This window comes from Ogataea philodendri (assembly GCF_020536065.1).
Source record: "Ogataea philodendri strain CBS6075 chromosome Unknown scaffold4, whole genome shotgun sequence".
NCBI classification, from domain to species: Eukaryota; Fungi; Ascomycota; class Pichiomycetes; order Pichiales; family Pichiaceae; genus Ogataea; species Ogataea philodendri.
The window spans coordinates 333758-354304 of NW_025763821.1; the positions used below are offsets into that span (position 1 = coordinate 333758).

The following is a 20547-nucleotide window of genomic DNA, read 5'->3' on the forward strand; positions in this document are numbered from 1 at the left end:
GTACATACCATTATTGATCGACCTCTCCCGCAGACTCCCACTTGCCGGTGAGCGACTCCTTCCACAGAGTGACGCGGTTGTCGCCGCTGCTGATGGCGAGCACGTTTCCGCTCGGCGACCAGCTTGCTCTCCAGCAAACGTCGGGGAATTTATCTGCGGTCAGTAGCTGTTTTTTCCAACCGGAATGGTTGCCGATGGATTCGTTGGTCCAGATGAACACCGTTCTGTCCTGGGAGGCCGTGGCTATGTACGATTTGGAGAGCAGGGAAGAGGACCACGCCACGTCTCTGACCCAATCTGTGTGGCCGGACAGAACAGCTTCCTCGATGTAATTATTTGCCTGTGGATCCAATTTCCAGATTTTCACAAGGTTGTCGCATCCTCCCGTAACGAATCTTCTTTCCTTCACGTTGTCCTTGTGTGGAGGAGCCCATGATCCCGCGTTGGCTCCAATAGCGTGGGCCTGGAACACCATCGTCTTTTGCGACCCGTCTTCCAGAAACTCGACCACCGACGCCTTGCCGTCGCTCGACGTGCACAGCAGAACAGCCCCGTACTCGCTAGGAGCCCACGAAATGCTGTTCACCGACGCCTGGTGCACCCCGTGCTCAGCAATGTTGGACCACACACCGTTCTCCTCCTTCCAGATCAAAACCTTGCCGTCGTACGAACAAGACGCCAGTATCACGCCGAACTTCGGGTGGGCCCACGAAACCTGCCAAACCGGCCCGTCGTGGCCCTTCAGCGTCTCCACCAGCTTGTGGGTCTCACCGTCGACCTCGAAGATCTTGATCGTCTTGTCCGACGAACAAGTGGCCAGACGCTTGCCGTAGTAGTCCAGAACAGCGTCGTGGATCAGATCGTCGTGTGCGTTGCCGATTGTCACCTGCCGTTAGTCTGTCAACGCTGTTGTACTCACCATTCTTTTCTTTAAATAACAACAAGAGTATTTATTTGTTTTCCGTTACAAAAAGTGCGGAGCAGGGTGTGAGGTGGGTGTGAGGTGGGGAATTTTCAGTCCTCCTCGACAAGACCGTACTCCTCCAGGTACGTGAACGTGTCCTTCAGCAGCTCGTACACGCCGGTGTCGTTCTGGTACTTGACCTTGATCTCGCTCTCTATCTTGGTGCGCCCGACCTCGTGGATCAGGTCCACAAACGTCAGGATCAGTTTTGGTGAAAACGAGCAGTACCATCTGTGGAACCACACCGTCAGCTTCACCACCAGGTCCAGAATCTGGTCGTTCAGCTTGGTGTGTGACTCCAAGCTCGTGTTCTTCTTCTTTTGGTCGAGATAGTAGTCCAGCAGTCGTTTGGAGCTTCTGACTGCAAATCTCTGGGAAAGGCCCTTTTCAAAGCACTGGGCAGCTTCTCGGTGGTGGCCCAGACGCTCGGAAACGAGTCCCAGCAGCTCCCACTCGAGCGTCGACTTCTCCAGATCCATCTGTTGGGCCTCGAAGTGCATCACCTGCGCACGGTACATGGTGTAGGTTCTGAGGTCTTCGTAGAGCAGCATGAACAGGTTGTCGAGCCATCTTTCGCAAAGACGCTTCTTTTTGAACTGGGAGCTGGCCGTCTCGTCAGTCCCGTTTGATTGGCTGGTTTCTGTGGACCCGTTGGTGGCGTGGCCGTCCAGCGACGGCTTGAGGTTCTCTTTTTTGAACTCGTCCTCCATCACAAACACCTTGGTGCGGTACTTGAGCAGCGGCTCCCAGCCGGTTTCCAAGACGATATCGGTGAGCAGCTTGTACGCCTTGGCGAACGTGGACTTGAGGTTGGCGGCCGCGAGGTTCAGCAGACTCTGGTCCACCTTGTCGTGCTCAGCAGCCACGTCCAGCGAGCTCAGGTTCGTCACGCTGCCCAGACTCACGTCCACGGGCAACGGCAGGTGCAGTTCTTCCGACCGCGGATGGTTCACGCGTCTGAGCATGTATTTGTCTTTGTGAGTGACCATCGGACACGAGTTGAGCGTCAGCAGGGCCTTTTCGTAGTCGCGTTGCAGAATGTAAACCTCCACCAAAATCGACCACGGCTTGAAATACGACGGCAGACTGTTGACGGCCTTGATGGCAATTGGCAATGCCAGGTCCAGCTTGTTCTTCTTCAGACAGTACTCGGCCTGCAACGTGAGCATCTCGCCGTCCAACGGGTTCAATCTGATGGTGTCGTACATCACACGCACCGCCTTGGTTTCCTGGTTGTTGAGCAAATACAGCTTGGCAATCAGGTATTTGGCGGTGTGTTCCTCCTGGGTGATTCTCTCCAACACCTCCAGGGCAGGTTCCCAAAATCCTGTGATCTGTACAAACTTGACAAACGCATCCACCAGGTAATTGTTCACCTTTGTTGGGATCTGGAGGTCTTCTGAACACCCGAGCTTAGATCCCTCGTCAAACAGCTCCTCGAACCCTTTCAAAAACAACGTGGCCACCTCTTTGTTCCAGAACGGGTTGATCTTGCGGATCTCCACCACCGACGTGAAATCGTCAATGTCCACGTCCGCACTGATCAACGTCCGAACAACAGCACTCACAAACGTTTCTGTCCACAGCTTATCGCTCTCAATGACCTTATTTCCCAGATTATCGATGATATACGACTCCACCTGACCCGGAAACTTGCACGTCACACGAACATCCACCTTGCTGAACACGTTATACGTGCAATACGTTGCCTCGGTCACTTTCCATGGCTTTTCCTTGCCAAACCACATCTGGGGCTCCTCGCCAATAATATTGCTCAACGAATTCAACAAGGCCGCAATTGTGGCTGAATTCGAAACATCAGGACCCGTGTAGTACAAAAAAGTGCCTAAAACAGGAGTCTTGGTACTGGAAGACCCATTGTATTTTTTAAGGTGCACCATATCGGGCGGCCCAAGGTCGCTGATATTCTCCAGAATGGCCGTCCGCTCATCCAGACTCTCTCCAATCGTCTTCTCCACAACCCTGGCGTTAGTCGCTCCAACAATTCTCACTTACTCGGGGATCGAACCTTGTGTCACAAAAGTCATAAAAATAACACTTGTAATATACAAATAAAATATTTACTCACTATAAATTTCAGCCTGTCTTTTGTCTCTTTGTTTCTGTCTCGTCCACCTCCTCGTCCAGTTCCCAGTCCTTGGCCGTCAAACAGTACTTCTCTGGTGGTAAACGGACTCCCCACGCAGGCATCACCGGCGGTAACGGCTTCTCGTTGCGCTCCGCCGCAAGCTTCAACAGTAGTTTCTTGGGAGGAACAGGCTTAAATTGGTAATTTGTGCGCGCGGCAATCGCCAGCCGAATATCTTCGTTCGTCAGAGCGTTGTTCGAGCTTCCAGAAGCACCGCCAAACGCATGGTCGTTGTACAAAACCGCATCCTGTAACACTCCGCAGGTGTACCGGTACGCGAAATCCATCAATTGCAAGGGAACATGGTCCTGGTACGACTGGATGCCCTGCGTCGCAAATATCAGGTGCAACAGCCGCACGTCCCGAGGAACCTCCTCGTTCCCAGCTCCCGTTCCGTTCATGGCAAATTACGTATTTCCAAAAACCTCTTTTTTCCACAATTTATTTTTCCGTTATGTACACACCCGTACACCGGCTCAGACGTACTTGGACAGTTCGAGCTCGTACTGGTCGAGCACAGACCGGTACGTTTCCAGAAACTGCGTGTGGGCAGTGTTCAAAAGTCGGTCGTACTCCAGACTCTGTCTATAAACGTTCATGTTGGCTGGGTTGGCTGTAATCTGGCCAATGTGCTGCGCATTGGCCTCCTGCCGCGTCTGAGTGTATCTTGCAACCAGGTGCTGGTAATTGAACGCCTGCACCATGTAATCTGCCATCTGGGCTCTGAGATGGTCCTGGGTTGTGAGGTGGAATTGGGGCACAACAGGCGGCGAAATATGGGCCAGTTCGTCCTGGTTGCAACGGAGATCGGCGAGCGAAAGCAACGGCTCCACGACCGGCTCAACGTGCTCGTCCTCGCGATCCACGTTCATCTCCGTTTCCACGCCAAGACTCTCGCCCATTTCCGACATGTCGAAATTGCCTGTAGTTTGGGTGAATGGAGGAACGTTTTCCACGTGGATACGGAAACTGTCCTCCACGTCCTCGACATTAGCCTTGTGGGCTGTCGATTGCTGGTTCTCGCCCTGCTCTTCCAAGGTGGTGCGGTTTTTGAACCGGGTATCTGGAGCCGGCTTCCAAAACCGCTGTTTGGGTTTCTTCGGGCTTTTGGACCGGGACGGCTGGTCGTCCACTACAATGGGATCGTCCTGGGTTCCGGTGTCGAGTATTATCGGGTCGTCGGGCGTGCCGTGGCTGGCGAAGCGGGTTTCTGACGGCGACGGTTTGGGAGCAGAGAAATTAAACTGCGGAATATTAAACTCTCTGAGCATTTCTGCGAAATCTGCGCTGGTGCGGGTGTCCTGGGTCTGGCTCGTCCATTTGCGGGGCTTTTCTGTCTTCACGTTTGGCGTTGGGCCCGTGTACGTTTTCTCGCCAGACGCAAACGAGTACGGAGTCTTTGTTCGCGAGCTCGGCTCAAACTCCGGCTCAAACACAGGACTTGTTCGCGTGTACCTGCTGTAATGGTAGAAACTGTCGGACGAGGACCATTTGTCTCCCCAGTCGGCGGCCTGTTTCTGCCGGGCCTCTTCTCTCGCCTTTTTTTCCTGCTCTTGACGTCTCTTGAACTCCTCGTACTGACGACGTGCTCTTTCGTATTCTTCGTACGCAGACGGCTTCTTGGCCGCGTTCGGCGTGAACGACTGCTTGTGCGAAGTTCGTGGCACGTACGTGCGGTCGAACTCGGCCCTTCTTTGGGGGTCCATCAACACTGTATAACTATCGTTTATCTGCTTGAACTTGTCCTCCGCATTGGTGTCCTTGTTCTTGTCCGGATGGTACTTCAACGCCAGCCGCCGAAACGACTTCTTGATCTCTGCGTCGGAGGCTGTTTTGGCCACCTCCAGAATTTCGTAATGATCAACATTCATACAATAACATGGGAAAATTAATATTTCTTGTTTGTTTAAACAAATGTCCAAGATCCTCTTTTACAAGTTCCCGGTTACTTCGCAAGTGTTCTACCAATCAAAACACTCGTTTGCTCTGGTGAATCTGAAACCGATTGTGCCGGGCCATGTTCTGGTGGTGCCACTACGGGTGGTGCCCCGGTTGAAAGACCTAACTACTGAGGAAAGCATCGATTACATGATGACAGTTCAATTGATCCACCAGTTCATTGAGAAAGTTTACAAGGCAGACTCGTTGAACTTGGCGATGCAGGACGGAGTGGCCGCTGGCCAGTCGGTTCCGCACGTTCATTGTCATATTATTCCTAGATACTTAAACGATGGCTATGGAGACAGGATCTACGATTTGTTGGAGACCCACGAACACGACCTGAACGGGTTCTTCCAACAAGCGGTGAAAAAAATGGCGGTTGCGCGCGACGAAGACCGCAGACCACGATCGATGGAAGTGATGGAAAAGGAAACCCAGTGGCTCAAAAAAGAACTCGCAAACTTCACACTGGAAAAAGCTGGTAGCATCTCTGATCCAGAAGAACGTCCCACCCCGGTCCACAATTGAGGTCTGTTCCCCATGAAAACGAGAGGATTTGCGAAACGTTGATAAAAGTGTTCATTTTCAGCACGTTGCTGAAGTTCTTGAGTCGCCAGAGAATGTACTCTCTCTGCTTTTTGTCCCTGACGGCGGTGCAGGCGATACTCAACGGCCACGTGCAGATCGAGGATGCCTGGCAATGGATGCTCAGGCCGCGCAGATCGTCCACGACACGGCCAACCAGCTGCTGGATGTGTTCGTCCGCAGCGTCCATTTCCGGGTCCAACAACTTGGTCAGGAAGATCTGCGCCGCATTGGCGTACATCCGTGCAATTCGACAGCTCTCCATCAGCCGTTTCTGGACGTGCTCGGGCTGTGTGGTCCGGACCTGTGGAGGCAGCACGGGCGACACGTAGTACTTGGCACTGTTGAGCAGCCGCATGGCCAGCTGTGTGTTGGACTCGTCCAGCGGCATCTGAAGCCGCAGCCAGTTACACTTGGCAGCAATCTCAATCACAGACAAAGACGCACCCACAACAGGGTTGTTCATCCACGGCGCAGGACAGTCGTACAGTTTCTGGTTCAAAAACGGCCGGAACTCCTCCATGATTTGGAACGGCGACGTCATTGACTCGTTGCTTGGATTGTACTGGAGCAGAGCAATGGAGTAATTGTACACAAAGCTCTCCAGCAACATCTTTTCGGTCGAGTTCAATAACGGTTTGGATGGACACACCATATCGTCGAGTTCGAAGCCGACACGTTGGTAGTTGAGTTTCCGGACCCAACCTTCGAGGATGCGAAGAGCCAATTGCAGCAACCAGAACAGCGAGTGGTGCCGGCTCTCTTGATACCGTTTGTTGAAGCAAAGACACAACACGGCGATCAGAAACCAATGGTTGTTCTCGGCAAGAACGTACTCCTCAGAAATCTCCTGGACCTTGGCGAAACAGGTTTCATACTTCTGTTTGGCCACCAGTTGAAGGTCTTTGTTCTCCCAGCACAGAAACGACACTCCGCATGCACAAAAGATATCCACCAATAATCGGTTATTTGCACCCTGCGGGATCATCACGACTCCCGGCTGGAGATTCTTGTGTGTGAGCAATGGCGAGACAGAAACCATGAACCCTTTCACACAGACATGGTAATAGAAAGCGTCCTCTTCAGATAGATCGATTCCGATGAGCCAGGACTGAAACCCGTTAAGACGGGTGTCGACTCGACCAACGGTCTCTTTCAAGTACTGTCGGAAATAGAAATCGTCCACCATTTGTTTGTCAAAATCTGGGGCGTCCGGGTTCTTGACTGCAACACGTTTGACAAATCCATTGACGAACGTGTAGTTTTTCCGGCTCACCTTTTCCAGCTTGAACGATTTACGATTTCCTTCCCAAACACACTTGTAAAGACTCTTATTGCAGGCCGTACAAACTGGCTTGGACTCGCAACACTTGATGTGTCTCACGCGACCTGCACATGTTAGTTGATTATATTCAACTCACTTACAAGTTAGACATCCACGACGAGACCGGTTATTTCTGGCGGCAGCCAAATTCATAGGCATAATAATCGGCAGATTTGAATTTCACTCCAGAATATATACACCTGACGGTTTTTATCTTCATCCTGATAAGACGGTCCGATAAGAGGAGGCTAAAAAATTTTGATAAGACTATAAATCCGCCCAGACTCAAAGCACACCACTGATAGCTTCTGCCGCCTTGAGGGTGTCCTCACAGAACCACCGTCTGCCAATCAGCTGCAGGCAAATAGGAGCTCCCTTGAAATCCTCCGGAGCAGTATTATACAAGTCGTGCTCATACTTCTCTATCTCTGATCTTGGTTCCGAAAAGTCAGGAACGTCTACAGCTGGGTCTGCTCTAAGTCCCGAAGGGAAAATGACACCTGGGAAATCCAGGAAATTCCACATGCAGGTGTATCCCCAATAATGGCAGGTGTCTGGTTTTGGTGCCACGTTGCAGTACGTTGGCATCAAAATGAAGTCCACGCCCTTGTCGTTCATTGTCTTGAGGTACAGGTTGCGTTGTTCATCTCTGAACTGTGCGATTTTCCACGAATCAACAAGCGAGATACCGTTATCGCCGCATCCAAACTCCAAACAATTGTACGTGAGCGGAACAATAGGCTCTCCGGAAGCAGCAAGCTCTTTCTTCTGAGCCGCATTTTTGTCTGCATTATAGACATGGTGAACGGCTTGGACAACCTCCAGCACATTCAAGGCATCCCATTCGATGACTTTGGCGCCGGCTGCTTCGAGTTGCTTGGCTGCATATTTTAGTCCTCTGATCATTGGTGGAGTTGGCTTGACAACTCCGTCGTCGTAGCAGATGGCGATGGTCAAGTCCGAAACTTTTGGAAGCGGCACGTCTTTCCACGGCATAGGAAGCAAGGACGAGTCGTCTTTCCACGGCTGGTTCAGCAGCACTTTCAAGCCGAGCTCCAAGTCTTCCGGCGAGTTGGCCAGCGGACCGGCAACAACAGGGAACCCGTCGTTCTGGCCACTCGAGTGCGCAGTCATCATGCCCAACAATGGACTTCTTCCGCCCGTGCATCTGATACCCCACACGCCGCAGAACGCTGCCGGGGCTCTGATGGACCCTCCACCGTCGGAGCCCAGGCCGAACGCAGAGCCCTTGAACGCGGTGATGGCACCCTCGCCGGAACTCGAGCCTCCAGACGTGAGGTTCGTGTTGAAAGGGTTTCTGCACACACCGGTGATGTTGTTACGGGAACACAGGTGCATCAAGCTCTGTGGCTCTGTTGTCCGGATATAGAAGACAGCACCCGCGTCCAGCAACAGTTTGGCCGAGTGCGACCATTCTGTGGTGACGTTCTCGATCAGACCAACGTATCCAGCGTGGGTGACCTTGTCCTTATAGGCATAGTGCTCCTTGATGGAGATTGGGAGCCCGTGCAAAGGACCGACGGTTTTGCCGGTCTTTTGGTAGTACTCATCGAGCTCCTTGGCTCTCTCGAGTCCTTCGTCAATGAAGAGCTCCATGGCGCAGTTTACGAGCTGGTGGCAGGCGGTTGCACGCTTGGCGAAGGCCTTGAACACCTCAACAGCAGTCAGTTTTCCGGAAGCAATCTCGGAAGCCAGCTTGGTGGCGGTGGTCTCCGTGATGGCGAACTCTTCCTTGGACAAGAACTTCTTGGCAATCGGGGTGACGTCGAGTCCAAGCTCGGTGGGGATAAGGTCCTCCGGGAGCTTGTACTCGTCCAAGATATTGTCGGCCAATTTCTTGTTGTACGCCTCGATTTTCGGCTTGAAAGTCTCAAAAAGAGCAGGGTTCTCGGTGTCGTTGGTGTAAGGTCCGTAAAGAGTAAGGTTCATGGTGAATGGACCCACAATTGGTGGACTAACTGTGGTTTAAATACGCCAATACCAAACCCCTTCATATCAGAAAAGTTATCTGATACCCGAATTTTTGTTCCCAAAGCGGTAACTGATAAAGCCGGGATCAACTTGTTATCACGCGAGACTTGGACGTATTTTCAGTAATCGGACTCGCCTATTGATAAGCCCAGCGCTATATAACTACCAGTTAGACCATCCAGCAACCCCATGCGTGAAATTGACTACTCTGCTGTTCCCGGAACTTCTCACCTTGTTGATCTGGACAAGTCTGCCCATGTGGCTGAAACCAAGACGGGAATCGTGCTGATTCCCGAGCCGTCCAACGACCCCAACGACCCGCTTAACTGGAGCAAAGGCCGCAAGTTGATGCACGCCTTCTGTTTGGTGGTTTTCGTGTTTGGCGGTGGTATTCCGTCGTGTTGTATTTATTCCATTCTCACGGAAATCTCCGACTACAGTGGAATTAGTCTTTCGGACTTGAACAACGGTACTGGTTACTTCTTTTTGTTTCTTGGTCTGGGAAACCTGCTGTTGATGCCGCTGGCCCAACAGTACGGAAAAAGACCCGTTTATTTGGTGTCTACGCTTGGTTCTCTGGGTTTCAATCTCTGGCTTACCTATGTCAAGGGTAACGGCCAATGGATTGCCGCCAAGATCCTCTGTGGAATCTTGCAGGCTCCTGGTGAGTCGTTGCCGGAGATCTCTGTGGGTGACGTTTGGTTCGAGCACGAAAGAGCAACCTATATGGGGGTTTACAGTGTTGCTCTGTTTGGGTCGAATTATCTGGCTCCAATGGTGGCAGGTTTTATTAACGACTCATTGGGATGGAAATGGGTGCTGTGGCTCGCGTGTATCTTCAACGCGGTGTGTTTCGTGTTTCTGTTCTTCTTCCTTGAGGAATCCAACTACTTCAAGCCCCGTCATCCTAGTGGAGCCGTCAGTGAAGATTATGCTTCTGGCGAGAAAACTCACGCCAATGTCGAGGTAGTCACCATGGAAGACGTGCCGCTAAGAACGTTCTGGCAAAGACTGTCGCTCACGTACGGCGTGAACCCAAAAAATAACCTCAAGGACCATTTCATGGGCGCTTTCTACATGGCCCAGTTCCCTGCCGTGCTTTACGCTGGGTTCCTGTACGGGGCCTCGTTATTCTGGTACTCTGTGTTGAACGCTACCGAGGCACTGGTGTTGGGCGGCGAGCCGTACAACTTCTCGCCCGCCATGTGCGGTCTGGCTTACGTGTCGCCCGTGATCTTTGCTCTCATCATCTACCCCTACGCTGGCTGGTCCACCGACTACATCAAGATCTGGTTCGCCCGCAAGAACAAAGGCATGTCGCAGGCAGAGGACCGGTTCTGGGTGCTTGTTCCGTACATGATTCTCGGCCCGGTGTCGCTGATTTTGTGGGGAGTCGGTGCTGCCAAGGGAATCCACTGGTTTGGAGTCGTTTTTGGGCTCGGACTCATGGCCGGTCTATGTACCATTGGTTGTGTTTCGTCGGTCACCTACATCGTGGACTGCTACGAGGAAATGACCTACAGTGCTATCACCGTGGTGATTGTGATCCGGAACGTGATGAACTTCGCCATGGACTACGGTATCACGCCGTTTGTCACCAACGTTGGTCTCCAAAACTGCTTTGTGGCTTCCGCATTCATCTGTCTGTTCTGTATCGGCACGTTCATCGTGATGATATACACGGGCGAGTACTGGCGCAAGCGCACCAAGGGAAAGTACTGGAAGATCGTGGAAAAGTACCGGGCGTCGGGAGCTATCAATTGACGGTTATATACTATTTACACAGGGCTCTGTTTTTCGTGGAGCTTTTCGAACCGATCTCTATTTCTCTTTTCCAGGTTGTTCTTAATCTTGAACCGTCTTTTCAGTTGGGCCAGTTCTCTTAGGTCTTTGAGCCGTCTTTCGGCCAAATAGATTCTTCTCTTACGTTCTCCGCCGTTCTTCTTCACGCCGCGCGAAATCTCCACCGGCTCAACACCCTTTCTGTACCGCTCCTGCCAGTCCAGAATGTACTTGCGGGCGCGCGGCTCGAGTCCCTGCTCTTTCATCTGACTCGACCCCATTTTCCAGAACTTTGTCCAGTCGTTGCCAAAGGTGTCTGTGTATTCGGACGTTCCGCGGCCGATTTTCGCCAGAAACGTGCCCACGTCGGGAACCGACGCACTCGGAGCAGGAACGCTCGGCTTCACGCTCTTGGTTGCGTACGAGCGCACAAAGTTCATCGATAACCGAAACATAACTGGTGTCGAATTTTCAGGTTATTTTTTTTTCTTCACCTCTCTGCCATTGGAAAATCCGTGTCTTTTCTTCTTCCCCATGTCTCTCGACAACCTGGACGAGTTGCAATGGCGCTCGCCCGAATGGGTCAATGCGTTTGGTCTCCGCACAGACAACGTGCTGGAGTACTTCTCCCAGTCGCCGTTCTTCGATAGAACCTCCAATAACCAGGTGCTCAAGATGCAGAACCAGTTCACAGACACAAACTTCTACAACAAGCCGTACGACCTGCTGTTGCAGGACCTGCGCAAGATGCGTGGGATCGAGTTCGTGATCGCCATGGTGCGCGAGCCGGACTTCTGGATCATCCGCAAACAAAACAGAACGTCCGAGACAGAAACAGACACGCTTGCCGATTACTACATCATCGGGTCGAGCGTGTACATGGCCCCGGTGACGCACGCGGTGCTGTCGAGTCGGTTTCTCGCCAGCGTGCTCAGTCTACGGAACGCCATTGGCGAGCTACAACATCTGCCGTCGTTTTCGCCGTCCAACGGCCACCAGTACCTGCTGCAGACGGGCGACGCGCTGGCCGCCCCCACCGCAGACACCGACACCGCGCGCATCCCGGACTCGTCTGCCAACGCATTCAGCAACCTGCTGAACCTGTCGCTGCAGAACAACGCCGTGGTGCTGGAGACGATGCCGGTCACGGGCATCAACGAGTCTGCGCTGGTGGCCGAAAAGACAGAGGGTGTGTAGCTTGAGTGGGGATAGCGACTGCGCGATAAAGAGTATTGAAGATCGCCACTTTGCGATAAAGCTTTTCCGCTCCCCCCACCCCCAGTAAACCCACCAAATAATTTTCTAAAAAAATATGCTCCGAACAAGTCTCAGGACATTCTCCCTTGCAAGACCGTACAGCACCGGATTCGGCAAATCGATGTTCAGTCTCAGCGGAATCCTCAAGCCCAAAACGCCGGCCGTGCCGCAGCTCGAACCGTTGGAGCCCGTCAACGGCAAATACGACCATCTGTTGCCCATCGTCTGGGTCGACTGTGAAATGACCGGACTCGACCTCCAGAACGACCATATCATAGAGGTCTGCTGTCTCATCACCGACAAACACCTCCGGCTGATCGACGAGACCGGCTACGAGGCCGTGGTTCACTACCCAAAGGAAAGAATGGACCAGATGGACGAGTGGTGTACATCGCACCACGGCGACTCGGGACTCACCCAGAAGGTGATCGAGTCTTCCAACACGGTCGACCAGGTCCAACAACAGCTCACAGACTACCTGGGCCGCTACATGTCGAAAGGAGTGGGGATTTTGGCCGGAAATAGCGTCCATGTGGACAGACAGTATTTGTGCAAAGAAATGCCCAAAGTGACCAACTACCTCACGTACCGGATCATCGACGTGTCGTCGATCATGGAGATGGCCAGAAGACACAACCCAACGGTCAACGAGTACACTCCAGACAAGATCGGGGCACACACAGCAAGAAGCGACATTCTCGAGAGCATCAACCAGCTCAAGTACTACAGAGACGTGTATCTGAAGGGCCCGGAGGAGGTGGAGTTTGGCACGCGCAAGAGAAGACGTCGTTAAACGGTTGGGTATGCAAGGGACCGCCCTGTACGGTTAATTTTAGCGAGCGGCAGCAGCAGCACGGGGAATTCCACACAGAGACTTTAAGTAATGCTAATGTGTACTGTAACAGCCGTCACACGCCGCCATCACCGAGTATGGGCCCCAATTCGACCCGAATGCTGGCCCTTGCTATTTTGCAGTCGGCACGCCGATCGACGCAGGCGCGGGTCTTATCGACGCCTGGCGCAATAAATTCTCTTTCACTCTTAATTGTTCCTTCCAAGATGAATGTTGAGCCGTTTCCCACCCCGTCGTCGCCAGAACGACTCACCGTGTCTCCCACGACGTCGCACGCCACCAAGGACCACCGTCGCAGGCGGTCGTCGTCGTTGATCTCCAAAGTCGAGCCGGAGACGTTTGATACAAAACAAGACCAGGACATCCAGTCCAACATGAACGCCAACTGGGTCCATTTTAAAGGCGCTTGGATCATCCATATCGTGATAATAATACTGCTTAAGGTGTTCTACGACCTCATTCCGATGTTCAACAACGAATGGAGTTGGACTCTGACCAACGTCACCTATGTTATTGGTTCGTATATCATGTTCCATCAGATTAAGGGAACGCCGTTCGACTTCAACAACGGAGCGTACGATAACCTCACCATGTGGGAACAGATCGATAATGGCGACCAGTATACTCCTGTTAAGAAATTCCTCATGGGTGTGCCTGTGGCCTTGTTTTTAATCTCCACTCACTACTCCAATTACGATATCAATCTGTTTGTGGTCAACCTGGTGGCTTGTTTGTGTGTTGTGATCCCAAAGTTGCCGTACAGTCACAGAGTTAGAATCAACATTCCCTACATAACCGACCAGAATTGATAGTTTAGGAGCTCTAAATATAACAATGATACCATCGTACTATACATATTATACACGTCTGCGTGTGATCTTGCGCACCTTGGCGTACCGGGAGAGCACCTCGCTGCGCGCTACGACCTCTTCTGCCGTGCAATGGAACTCTCTTTCGAGTTTTTCAGGAGCCAGTAACTTTTTGTTTTTGGTTGCCCGATACAGACGCAGATACCGTGACAGATGCGCCCATTGCTTCTTGGACCATCGCTCCGTCCACTCGTGGGACAGGTCGGGTTCATTCGGCTGGCTTGGCTCGATTGGCCGCGGTGACTGTTTCAACTGTTCTGACTGTTCTGACTCGCTTGGCTCCGTCCTTTCTGGCTCTGTGTGTTCCTGTATCTTGAACTGCTCTGATGCCGCCTGCTCGGGCTCCACGGACGGGTTCTCCGCCTTTTCGCGGCGTCTTTTCTCCACGAAATCGGTCACTCGCAGAATCGTCGCCTCTGCGTCCACATCGTCCTTGACCGACTCCTCCACCAACAAACTCTCCACCTTCTCCTTCCCCCGCTCGTCCTCCGAGTCCTCGAACTCGCTGCTGATGTCCACGATCGGCTCCTCCACCCGCTGCAGCTCCAGCCCGTCCTCGTGCTGCGGAGGAGTCTCTGGCAGCTTCACCGGCGACATCACGCTCGAATTATACTCGTCATAGTTGTAACTGCCCGCGTCGCTGTCGGACCCGTCCAGCCGGACGTCGTCGTCCAGGTCGGCCACCAATTCCTTGCGAACAGGCGTGCCAGCGTGCAACGGCCCGGTCCCTTGCAATTTGAGCGGAGCTTTCGAAACAGAAAAAGTCCCCGAGCTCGGAGGCGAGTCTCCCAGATCAGGCGTCCCTGCCGAGTCGGACTTGCGCAGGTTCGGGTACTTGAACGGCGAGAACTGGATCCTTGGACGACCCATCTTTATCAAACGCGAGTGGCTTATGTAATTATTATTTTTTTTTTTTTTCTTTAGCTAATAATTTTTTCTCTGGCCCTAAAAAAATTTTATCCCCCTACTAATTGATCATGGCTACCGGGAAAACAGAAAAGGCCCGCAGAGTTCGTCAGAACGACCTGCGGGATGGTAACCTTAGGGTGAAGGGAGAGAACTTCTACAGAGACGCCAAGAAGGTGAAACATCTGAACATGTACAAGGGAGGAAAGGCCGTTAGAAATGCCAAGGGAGAGGTGATTAAGGCTGCGTATTTGCAAGACACCAAGGCCCCAACGGCAAGAGTCGATCCAAACAGACGGTGGTTCGGCAACACTAGGGTGATTGCCCAGGACGCCCTGTCGCATTTCAGAGAAGCCATGGGCGACAAGAAAGACGACTCGTACACTGTCTTGTTAAAAAGAAATAAACTGCCAATGTCACTTTTGGACGAGAAAGATACCGCGGAGTCGCCGAGCGCGCGGATTCTGGAAACAGAGTCGTTTGAGAAGACGTTTGGGCCAAAAGCCCAGCGCAAAAAACCAGCTGCCGTGGCCGGGTCGTTGGAAGAACTGGCTCAGGCCACTAACGACGACCAGACCAAGTTCGAGGAGAAACAGGACCTCAATGCGACTCTTGGACTGATGGGCGGCGTGGATACTGACGAATTTAGCGCAGAGGCCAAGGAGTTCATTTTCTCCAAAGGTCAATCAAAAAGAATCTGGAACGAATTATACAAAGTCATTGACTCTTCCGACGTGGTGATACACGTTCTCGACGCTCGTGATCCGCTGGGAACACGGTGTCAGTCTGTTGAACAGTACATCAAGAAGGAGTGTCCTCACAAGCATCTGATCTTTGTGTTGAACAAGTGCGATTTGGTTCCCACATGGGTTGCTGTAAGTATTATATTTTTCCGTTTGCGACGTTGTTTGAATGGCACCAGGACACCAAAGTTTTTTGTCAGGACGTTCTATTTGTCAATATGGTTTGTCTGTTACAACTTTGGGAGATTGATTTCGCCAATTACTGCGTTATTTCGTTTTGGAATGGCGCGGTAGCCTGTTGTGCTCCGTTTTGGAGCCAACGCCCTGGTGGTTTGGGACTTTATGAGTTGAACGAGTCTGAGACATGGCTTTTTCGTAGTAAAAGACCCTACATTCGAACAACAGCAAGCTGTTTTCCTTTACTAACATTTCAGGCTGCATGGGTGAAGCATCTTTCCAAGGACTATCCGACTCTTGCATTCCACGCGAGTATCACCAATTCTTTTGGTAAAGGTTCGTTGATCCAGCTTTTGCGTCAGTTTTCGGTGCTGCACCAGGACAGAAAACAGATCAGTGTTGGGTTCATTGGGTACCCAAACACAGGAAAGTCCAGTATTATCAACACGCTCAGAAAGAAGAAGGTTTGCATGGTGGCTCCTATTCCTGGAGAGACCAAGGTTTGGCAGTACATTACTTTGATGAAACGGATCTTTTTGATCGATTGTCCGGGGATTGTGCCGCCGTCCACAAAGGACACCGAGTCGGACATCTTGTTCCGTGGCGTGGTGCGGGTGGAGCACGTTTCGAACCCAGAACAGTTCATTCCTGACCTGCTGGCCAAGTGCGAACGCAAGCACCTGGAAAGAACGTACGAGATCAAGGGCTGGAACAACTCGACCGAGTTCATCGAGCTGCTTGCGCGCAAGAACGGGCGGCTGCTGAAGGGCGGCGAGCCAGACGAGACCGGGGTGGCCAAGCAGGTGATCACCGACTTCAACCGTGGTAAGATCCCGTGGTTTGTGGCTCCGCCGCAGGACACCGAGGAGCGCACGGGCGAGGACAAGAAGGCCGGGTACAAGCGCAAGCGCGCGGAGCGGGAGGAGCGCGCAGAGGCCGCCGAGCAGGCCGAGTACGAGGCCGAGCAGGAGCACGACCTGCTACCAAAGAAGCAGAAGGTGTGAGCCTCTTGCGGTGCACGGGTGTTTATATAATAAACGATTTCAGTAGGGAAAAAAAAAGTACCAAAACCAACAAACCATGGCGAATCAGATGAACATGCGGTTCATGTCGCAGTTTCTGAACAACGCGGAGCCGGGCCAGATGGCTGCGCCACAGAAGGTGGGCTCGATGATGTCGCCACAGGTGCACAACCGCAGCATCCAGCAGCAGGTTCTTGCGGCGACGCTTCAACAGCAGCAGCAGCAGCAGCTTCTACAGCAGGTCCAACAACAGCAGGCGGTTTTGGCGGCGCAGAGACTGAGCCAGCAGCATATCCAGAAACAGCCGCAGCCCGTGCAGGCCCAGCCGATGGTGCGGGAGGTGTGGAAGGACAACCTGGAGAGCGAGATGATGGTGTTACGAGAGCTTGCTGAGCGGTACAACTACATTTGTGTTTCGACGGAGTTTGCAGGGATTGTGGCGCGGCCAATTGGGTCGTTTCGGTCGACCAAAGACTACCATTACCAGACGGTTCGTTCGAATGCGGACCTGTTGAACCTGATCCAGATAGGAATCACGCTTAGCGACAAGGATGGACGCCGTCCGGAGGGGGTTCCGTCAACGTGGCAGTTTAATTTCCGGTTCGATCTGGACGCGGAGATGTTCAGTCGCGAGAGCGTGGAGTCGCTAATCACGACCGGACTTAATTTCAGCAGACTCAAGGAGTTTGGCATAGATGTGTTTGAGTTTGCGCAGGCCCTGACCGACAGCGGGCTGTGTTTGATGAAGGACAACGTGTGGGTGAGCTACCACGCGGGATACGACTTTGGGTTTATCATTTCGCTGCTGATCAACCGTGCGATGCCGATGTGCGAGGAGGAGTTCGAGGAGTGGCTGTCGCTGTACTTCCCGACGTTCTACGATATCAAGTACGTTTCTGTGACGCGACTGGGCGGGGCGCACAAGACGCGGTCGCTGGAGACGCTGGCGGAGGAGCTGGGCGTGATTCGCAACGTGAACCACAACCTGCTGCAAGTTGGGGGCCAGTCGATGCTGACCCACCTTTGTTTCTGGGAGATGCGGCGATTGGTGGGGGACAAGGACCTGGCCGCGCTCAGCAACCAGATCTGGGGCTTTGTGGACGACAAGGCCCAATTCACGCCGGAACAGAAGATGATGTATTTAAATAGATGACTGAAAAACGAAAAAAAATGGCCATTTAATATATTTTTTTTTCTTTATTTTGTTCATGTCCGACATTGACCAGGACCCAAACCGGGTGGCCATTGCGTTCATCGAGTACTACTACAACCTGGTGCACTCGGGGACCGAGAACCTGTACCAGGTGTACGCGAAGGGGGCGACGTTGCGCCACGCAGACTTCCGGGACCCCGTTGGAGGGGAGGCTATAGGTGTTGAAGGAGGAGAGCAGATCCGCGAGTACTGGGGACGGTCGGCGCTGGCGGGGGCGAAAGTGATGATCCAGACGATCGAGGCGACCAAGTCGTTTCAGGAGTCGATCTTGATTGTTTGTGTTGGCGAGCTTGTTCCTGGGCCGGTCCACGACACAGAGCCTGTTGCGTTCCGGTTTTCGCACACGTTTTTGCTTGTACCGACGGTGAAGCGGAGCGTTTACGACGTGTACAGCGACGTGCTTGCGTTTGTGCCGGACGTGGACGCTGTTTACGAGGAGCCGGAGCCGGAGACAGTGGAGTCGCCTGAGAGCGTGGAGAAGGAGGTGTTTTCCGTGGAGAGCAAGGACACCACGCCCGAGACGGGGCTGGGCGACGAGGACGAGTACGAGTCGTCGAAGCCGATGAGCTGGGCGGACCAGATCGCGTTTGCGGCGGCCAAGGCCAAGGCAGACAAGCCGGAGAAGAAGGTGAAGGAGAAGAAGGAGGAGAAGAAGGAGGAGACCAAGGAGGAGATCAAAGAGGAGCCCAAGAAGCACAAGAGTCAGATGGTGAACAAGAAGGGCCAGGTGGTGTACCCGATCTACGTGAAGGGAGTGACCGGCAGCATCAGCGAGGAGGAGCTGCAACAGAAGCTGGAGCAGAGCTTTGGACACGTTGATCTGTGCAAGATCGACCGGATGATTGCTCTGGTGAACTTCACGGAGCAGGGGTCGCAGAAAAAGGCGATCAAGACGGGCACGATCAGCGTGAAGGGCGTGGACATCAAGCTGGAGCCGCGGGCGAAAAAAGACCTGGCTCCGGCCGCTACAAAGAAGAAGAAGAAGGCCAAGAACGGCCCGAACGGTCCCAACGGCTCGAACGGCTCGAGCGACGACGGGTTCCGCAAGGTGGGCAAGTAGAGTGTGTATTAACTAATGAAGAATCTCGTCCAAAACCGACTGCTGCGTCTGCACGTCGTCGACGCGGATTTTCTTGAGGTTGAGCTTGCGCAGCGCACCGATGATCTTGTCCTTCGGGAAGCCCATGTCCTCGAAGATCTGCACGGTGGCGCGCTCGATGCCGTACTTGGCGCACTCGTCCTGGTCCTGGACCTTGGATTGCTGCACAAACTCGTCGTAGTTGGTCTTGGACGGCTGGTAGTTGTCGTTCGGGGCGTAGATCTTGGTCCAGCTGGCTGCTGTTTCGGCAAACTTCTTAGGGTCGCTCATGTACACCTTCGCGACCTGGGCGTCCTGCGGGTCGGTTGGCTCGGGCGACTGCAGCAACGATTGCAGCGAAATCAGCGACGACTTCAACGTCAAAATGGGGGTCCACGCATCTTTCAAGATGTCCAGGCAAATGGCCCCTGTTTGCGAGGAGATGTTCGGGTGGTAGATCTTGGTGTCGAACTTCATCAAAGGCGGCTTGAAAGGGTACGCGTCCGGGATTTGGATGTCCACTTCAAACAGTCCGCCCTCGTAGGGCGTGCCGGGAGGCCCAATAAACGTGCCTTTCAGGTGCGACAGGTCGTCTTCCTCCACCAACGTCAGCGTCACGCCGGAAAGAGCGTCCTTCTTGACGTCTTCGAGCTCCTTAGCGATTCTTTTGACCCGGGACATGAGGGTTGTTTTTCTTGACGCTAAAATTTGGCAGTCAAAGTTATTTTATTTCCACTATCTACAACACCTCGCGCTCCTGGCCAGCGAGCCCGTCCAAAAACGCATGGTCCGTTTGTTTGCGCGTGAACAGGTGTTTCACCAAAAACGCCAGCATGAACACCACGCTCAGCCCGCCCACAATCAAATAGCAGATACCCAGACTCAGATGCCGGCCCCCAAGCACGCTCGACGTGGACAAAATCACCGACTTTGTTCCGCCGAAAATCGCAACCTCGTAGTTCAGCCCGATGTCCACCGCGTACGTGCCCTGCTTCAGCGTCGTGTCGCTCCGCCCGTACAGCTTCATGAACGACGGCAACGCAGCCGTCTTCATCCAGTTCATAAACCGTTCGTCTTTGGCCAGCGCAGCCAGGTCCGCCTTGGTGTACCCGTTCGGATACCTCTGCATCCAGTTCTCCGGCGGCACGATGTCCGCCACATCGTACTGCGACTCCCGGTACAGCGACAGGTCCGAGCTCCACGCGATGCCCTCGGAACTGAACTCGTAGTCGTCGCCAGACTGCGCACTCAGACTCGAAAACGTGTCGTTGAACATCGAGTTCGCAACAAGCCCGCACGGATACACGATCTTGCCGTCTCGGTACCGCATTGGGTCGCACTTGCTGTTGACCGCGTCGTGCTCCACAGCCTTCCCGCGCAGCTGCTGCCAGTCGTACGACTCCACGTACTTGCGGTGGTTCTGGTAGAAATTCGTCAGCTTGTAGTACAGGTAGATCGGGCCCTTGATGTCTCCAGGAACCTCAAATTGCACCGTGCACACGCTCGAGTCCTCCGTAATGCTCTTTTTCCACTCAACTTTCGACGACTTGCCGCCCTTAAAGTGGTAGTTCACATACTTGGACGGCACCTCGCTGAAACTGCTGCCGGCCAATTCCGCACATTTGCTGTAATTCACCTCCATCTTCTCGATGCTATACGTGGTGAGCAAGAACCCAATCCCAATGGGCGCAC

The 20547-nt window shown here is 53.2% G+C and overlaps 21 protein-coding genes across 21 annotated transcripts; 8 read left to right on the top strand and 13 right to left on the bottom strand.

The window, feature by feature from the left end:
• Positions 1-10: 10 nt before the first annotated feature.
• On the bottom strand, positions 11-3012 carry OGAPHI_001183 (uncharacterized protein; the record flags this gene model as incomplete). Its single annotated transcript, XM_046201917.1, has 3 exons — positions 11-886; positions 1030-2924; positions 2994-3012. The coding sequence occupies 3 exons, from the start codon at positions 3010-3012 to the stop codon at positions 11-13; spliced, it is 2790 nt and encodes a 929-aa protein (XP_046064093.1).
• On the top strand, positions 1514-1945 carry OGAPHI_001184 (uncharacterized protein; the record flags this gene model as incomplete). Its single annotated transcript, XM_046201918.1, has 1 exon — positions 1514-1945. The coding sequence occupies one exon, from the start codon at positions 1514-1516 to the stop codon at positions 1943-1945; it is 432 nt and encodes a 143-aa protein (XP_046064094.1).
• A 49-nt stretch (positions 3013-3061) lies between the features above and the next one.
• On the bottom strand, positions 3062-3514 carry OGAPHI_001185 (uncharacterized protein; the record flags this gene model as incomplete). The annotated part of the gene is made up of 1 exon (XM_046201919.1): positions 3062-3514. The coding sequence occupies one exon, from the start codon at positions 3512-3514 to the stop codon at positions 3062-3064; it is 453 nt and encodes a 150-aa protein (XP_046064095.1).
• OGAPHI_001186 (uncharacterized protein) lies at positions 3338-4577 on the top strand (the record flags this gene model as incomplete). Its single annotated transcript, XM_046201920.1, has 2 exons — positions 3338-3363; positions 3920-4577. The coding sequence occupies 2 exons, from the start codon at positions 3338-3340 to the stop codon at positions 4575-4577; spliced, it is 684 nt and encodes a 227-aa protein (XP_046064096.1).
• On the bottom strand, positions 3590-4984 carry OGAPHI_001187 (uncharacterized protein; the record flags this gene model as incomplete). The annotated part of the gene is made up of 1 exon (XM_046201921.1): positions 3590-4984. The coding sequence occupies one exon, from the start codon at positions 4982-4984 to the stop codon at positions 3590-3592; it is 1395 nt and encodes a 464-aa protein (XP_046064097.1).
• A 43-nt stretch (positions 4985-5027) lies between these two features.
• Positions 5028-5582, top strand: OGAPHI_001188 (uncharacterized protein; the record flags this gene model as incomplete). The annotated part of the gene is made up of 1 exon (XM_046201923.1): positions 5028-5582. The coding sequence occupies one exon, from the start codon at positions 5028-5030 to the stop codon at positions 5580-5582; it is 555 nt and encodes a 184-aa protein (XP_046064098.1).
• Positions 5518-6828, bottom strand: OGAPHI_001189 (uncharacterized protein; the record flags this gene model as incomplete). Its single annotated transcript, XM_046201924.1, has 1 exon — positions 5518-6828. One exon carries the CDS (start codon positions 6826-6828, stop codon positions 5518-5520), a length of 1311 nt encoding a protein of 436 aa, XP_046064099.1.
• A 420-nt stretch (positions 6829-7248) lies between these two features.
• Positions 7249-8913, bottom strand: OGAPHI_001190 (uncharacterized protein; the record flags this gene model as incomplete). Its single annotated transcript, XM_046201925.1, has 1 exon — positions 7249-8913. One exon carries the CDS (start codon positions 8911-8913, stop codon positions 7249-7251), a length of 1665 nt encoding a protein of 554 aa, XP_046064100.1.
• OGAPHI_001191 (uncharacterized protein) lies at positions 7507-12787 on the top strand (the record flags this gene model as incomplete). The annotated part of the gene is made up of 5 exons (XM_046201926.1): positions 7507-7590; positions 8044-9068; positions 9129-10606; positions 11213-11930; positions 12088-12787. The coding sequence occupies 5 exons, from the start codon at positions 7507-7509 to the stop codon at positions 12785-12787; spliced, it is 4005 nt and encodes a 1334-aa protein (XP_046064101.1).
• OGAPHI_001192 (uncharacterized protein) lies at positions 9118-10160 on the bottom strand (the record flags this gene model as incomplete). The annotated part of the gene is made up of 2 exons (XM_046201927.1): positions 9118-9616; positions 10075-10160. 2 exons carry the CDS (start codon positions 10158-10160, stop codon positions 9118-9120), a joined length of 585 nt encoding a protein of 194 aa, XP_046064102.1.
• On the bottom strand, positions 10734-11177 carry OGAPHI_001193 (uncharacterized protein; the record flags this gene model as incomplete). Its single annotated transcript, XM_046201928.1, has 1 exon — positions 10734-11177. One exon carries the CDS (start codon positions 11175-11177, stop codon positions 10734-10736), a length of 444 nt encoding a protein of 147 aa, XP_046064103.1.
• OGAPHI_001194 (uncharacterized protein) lies at positions 11891-12526 on the bottom strand (the record flags this gene model as incomplete). The annotated part of the gene is made up of 1 exon (XM_046201929.1): positions 11891-12526. The coding sequence occupies one exon, from the start codon at positions 12524-12526 to the stop codon at positions 11891-11893; it is 636 nt and encodes a 211-aa protein (XP_046064104.1).
• A 115-nt stretch (positions 12788-12902) lies between the features above and the next one.
• On the bottom strand, positions 12903-13262 carry OGAPHI_001195 (uncharacterized protein; the record flags this gene model as incomplete). The annotated part of the gene is made up of 1 exon (XM_046201930.1): positions 12903-13262. One exon carries the CDS (start codon positions 13260-13262, stop codon positions 12903-12905), a length of 360 nt encoding a protein of 119 aa, XP_046064105.1.
• Positions 12925-13656, top strand: OGAPHI_001196 (uncharacterized protein; the record flags this gene model as incomplete). Its single annotated transcript, XM_046201931.1, has 1 exon — positions 12925-13656. The coding sequence occupies one exon, from the start codon at positions 12925-12927 to the stop codon at positions 13654-13656; it is 732 nt and encodes a 243-aa protein (XP_046064106.1).
• Positions 13516-14586, bottom strand: OGAPHI_001197 (uncharacterized protein; the record flags this gene model as incomplete). The annotated part of the gene is made up of 2 exons (XM_046201932.1): positions 13516-13695; positions 13771-14586. The coding sequence occupies 2 exons, from the start codon at positions 14584-14586 to the stop codon at positions 13516-13518; spliced, it is 996 nt and encodes a 331-aa protein (XP_046064107.1).
• Positions 14587-14693: 107 nt separating this feature from the next.
• OGAPHI_001198 (uncharacterized protein) lies at positions 14694-16546 on the top strand (the record flags this gene model as incomplete). The annotated part of the gene is made up of 2 exons (XM_046201935.1): positions 14694-15497; positions 15566-16546. 2 exons carry the CDS (start codon positions 14694-14696, stop codon positions 16544-16546), a joined length of 1785 nt encoding a protein of 594 aa, XP_046064108.1.
• Positions 16547-16622: 76 nt separating this feature from the next.
• On the top strand, positions 16623-17717 carry OGAPHI_001199 (uncharacterized protein; the record flags this gene model as incomplete). Its single annotated transcript, XM_046201936.1, has 1 exon — positions 16623-17717. The coding sequence occupies one exon, from the start codon at positions 16623-16625 to the stop codon at positions 17715-17717; it is 1095 nt and encodes a 364-aa protein (XP_046064109.1).
• OGAPHI_001200 (uncharacterized protein) lies at positions 16648-17362 on the bottom strand (the record flags this gene model as incomplete). The annotated part of the gene is made up of 2 exons (XM_046201937.1): positions 16648-17038; positions 17334-17362. 2 exons carry the CDS (start codon positions 17360-17362, stop codon positions 16648-16650), a joined length of 420 nt encoding a protein of 139 aa, XP_046064110.1.
• Positions 17718-17772: 55 nt separating the features above from the next.
• On the top strand, positions 17773-18837 carry OGAPHI_001201 (uncharacterized protein; the record flags this gene model as incomplete). Its single annotated transcript, XM_046201938.1, has 1 exon — positions 17773-18837. One exon carries the CDS (start codon positions 17773-17775, stop codon positions 18835-18837), a length of 1065 nt encoding a protein of 354 aa, XP_046064111.1.
• A 12-nt stretch (positions 18838-18849) lies between these two features.
• OGAPHI_001202 (uncharacterized protein) lies at positions 18850-19536 on the bottom strand (the record flags this gene model as incomplete). Its single annotated transcript, XM_046201939.1, has 1 exon — positions 18850-19536. One exon carries the CDS (start codon positions 19534-19536, stop codon positions 18850-18852), a length of 687 nt encoding a protein of 228 aa, XP_046064112.1.
• Positions 19537-19594: 58 nt separating this feature from the next.
• On the bottom strand, positions 19595-20497 carry OGAPHI_001203 (uncharacterized protein; the record flags this gene model as incomplete). Its single annotated transcript, XM_046201940.1, has 1 exon — positions 19595-20497. The coding sequence occupies one exon, from the start codon at positions 20495-20497 to the stop codon at positions 19595-19597; it is 903 nt and encodes a 300-aa protein (XP_046064113.1).
• Positions 20498-20547: the final 50 nt, after the last annotated feature.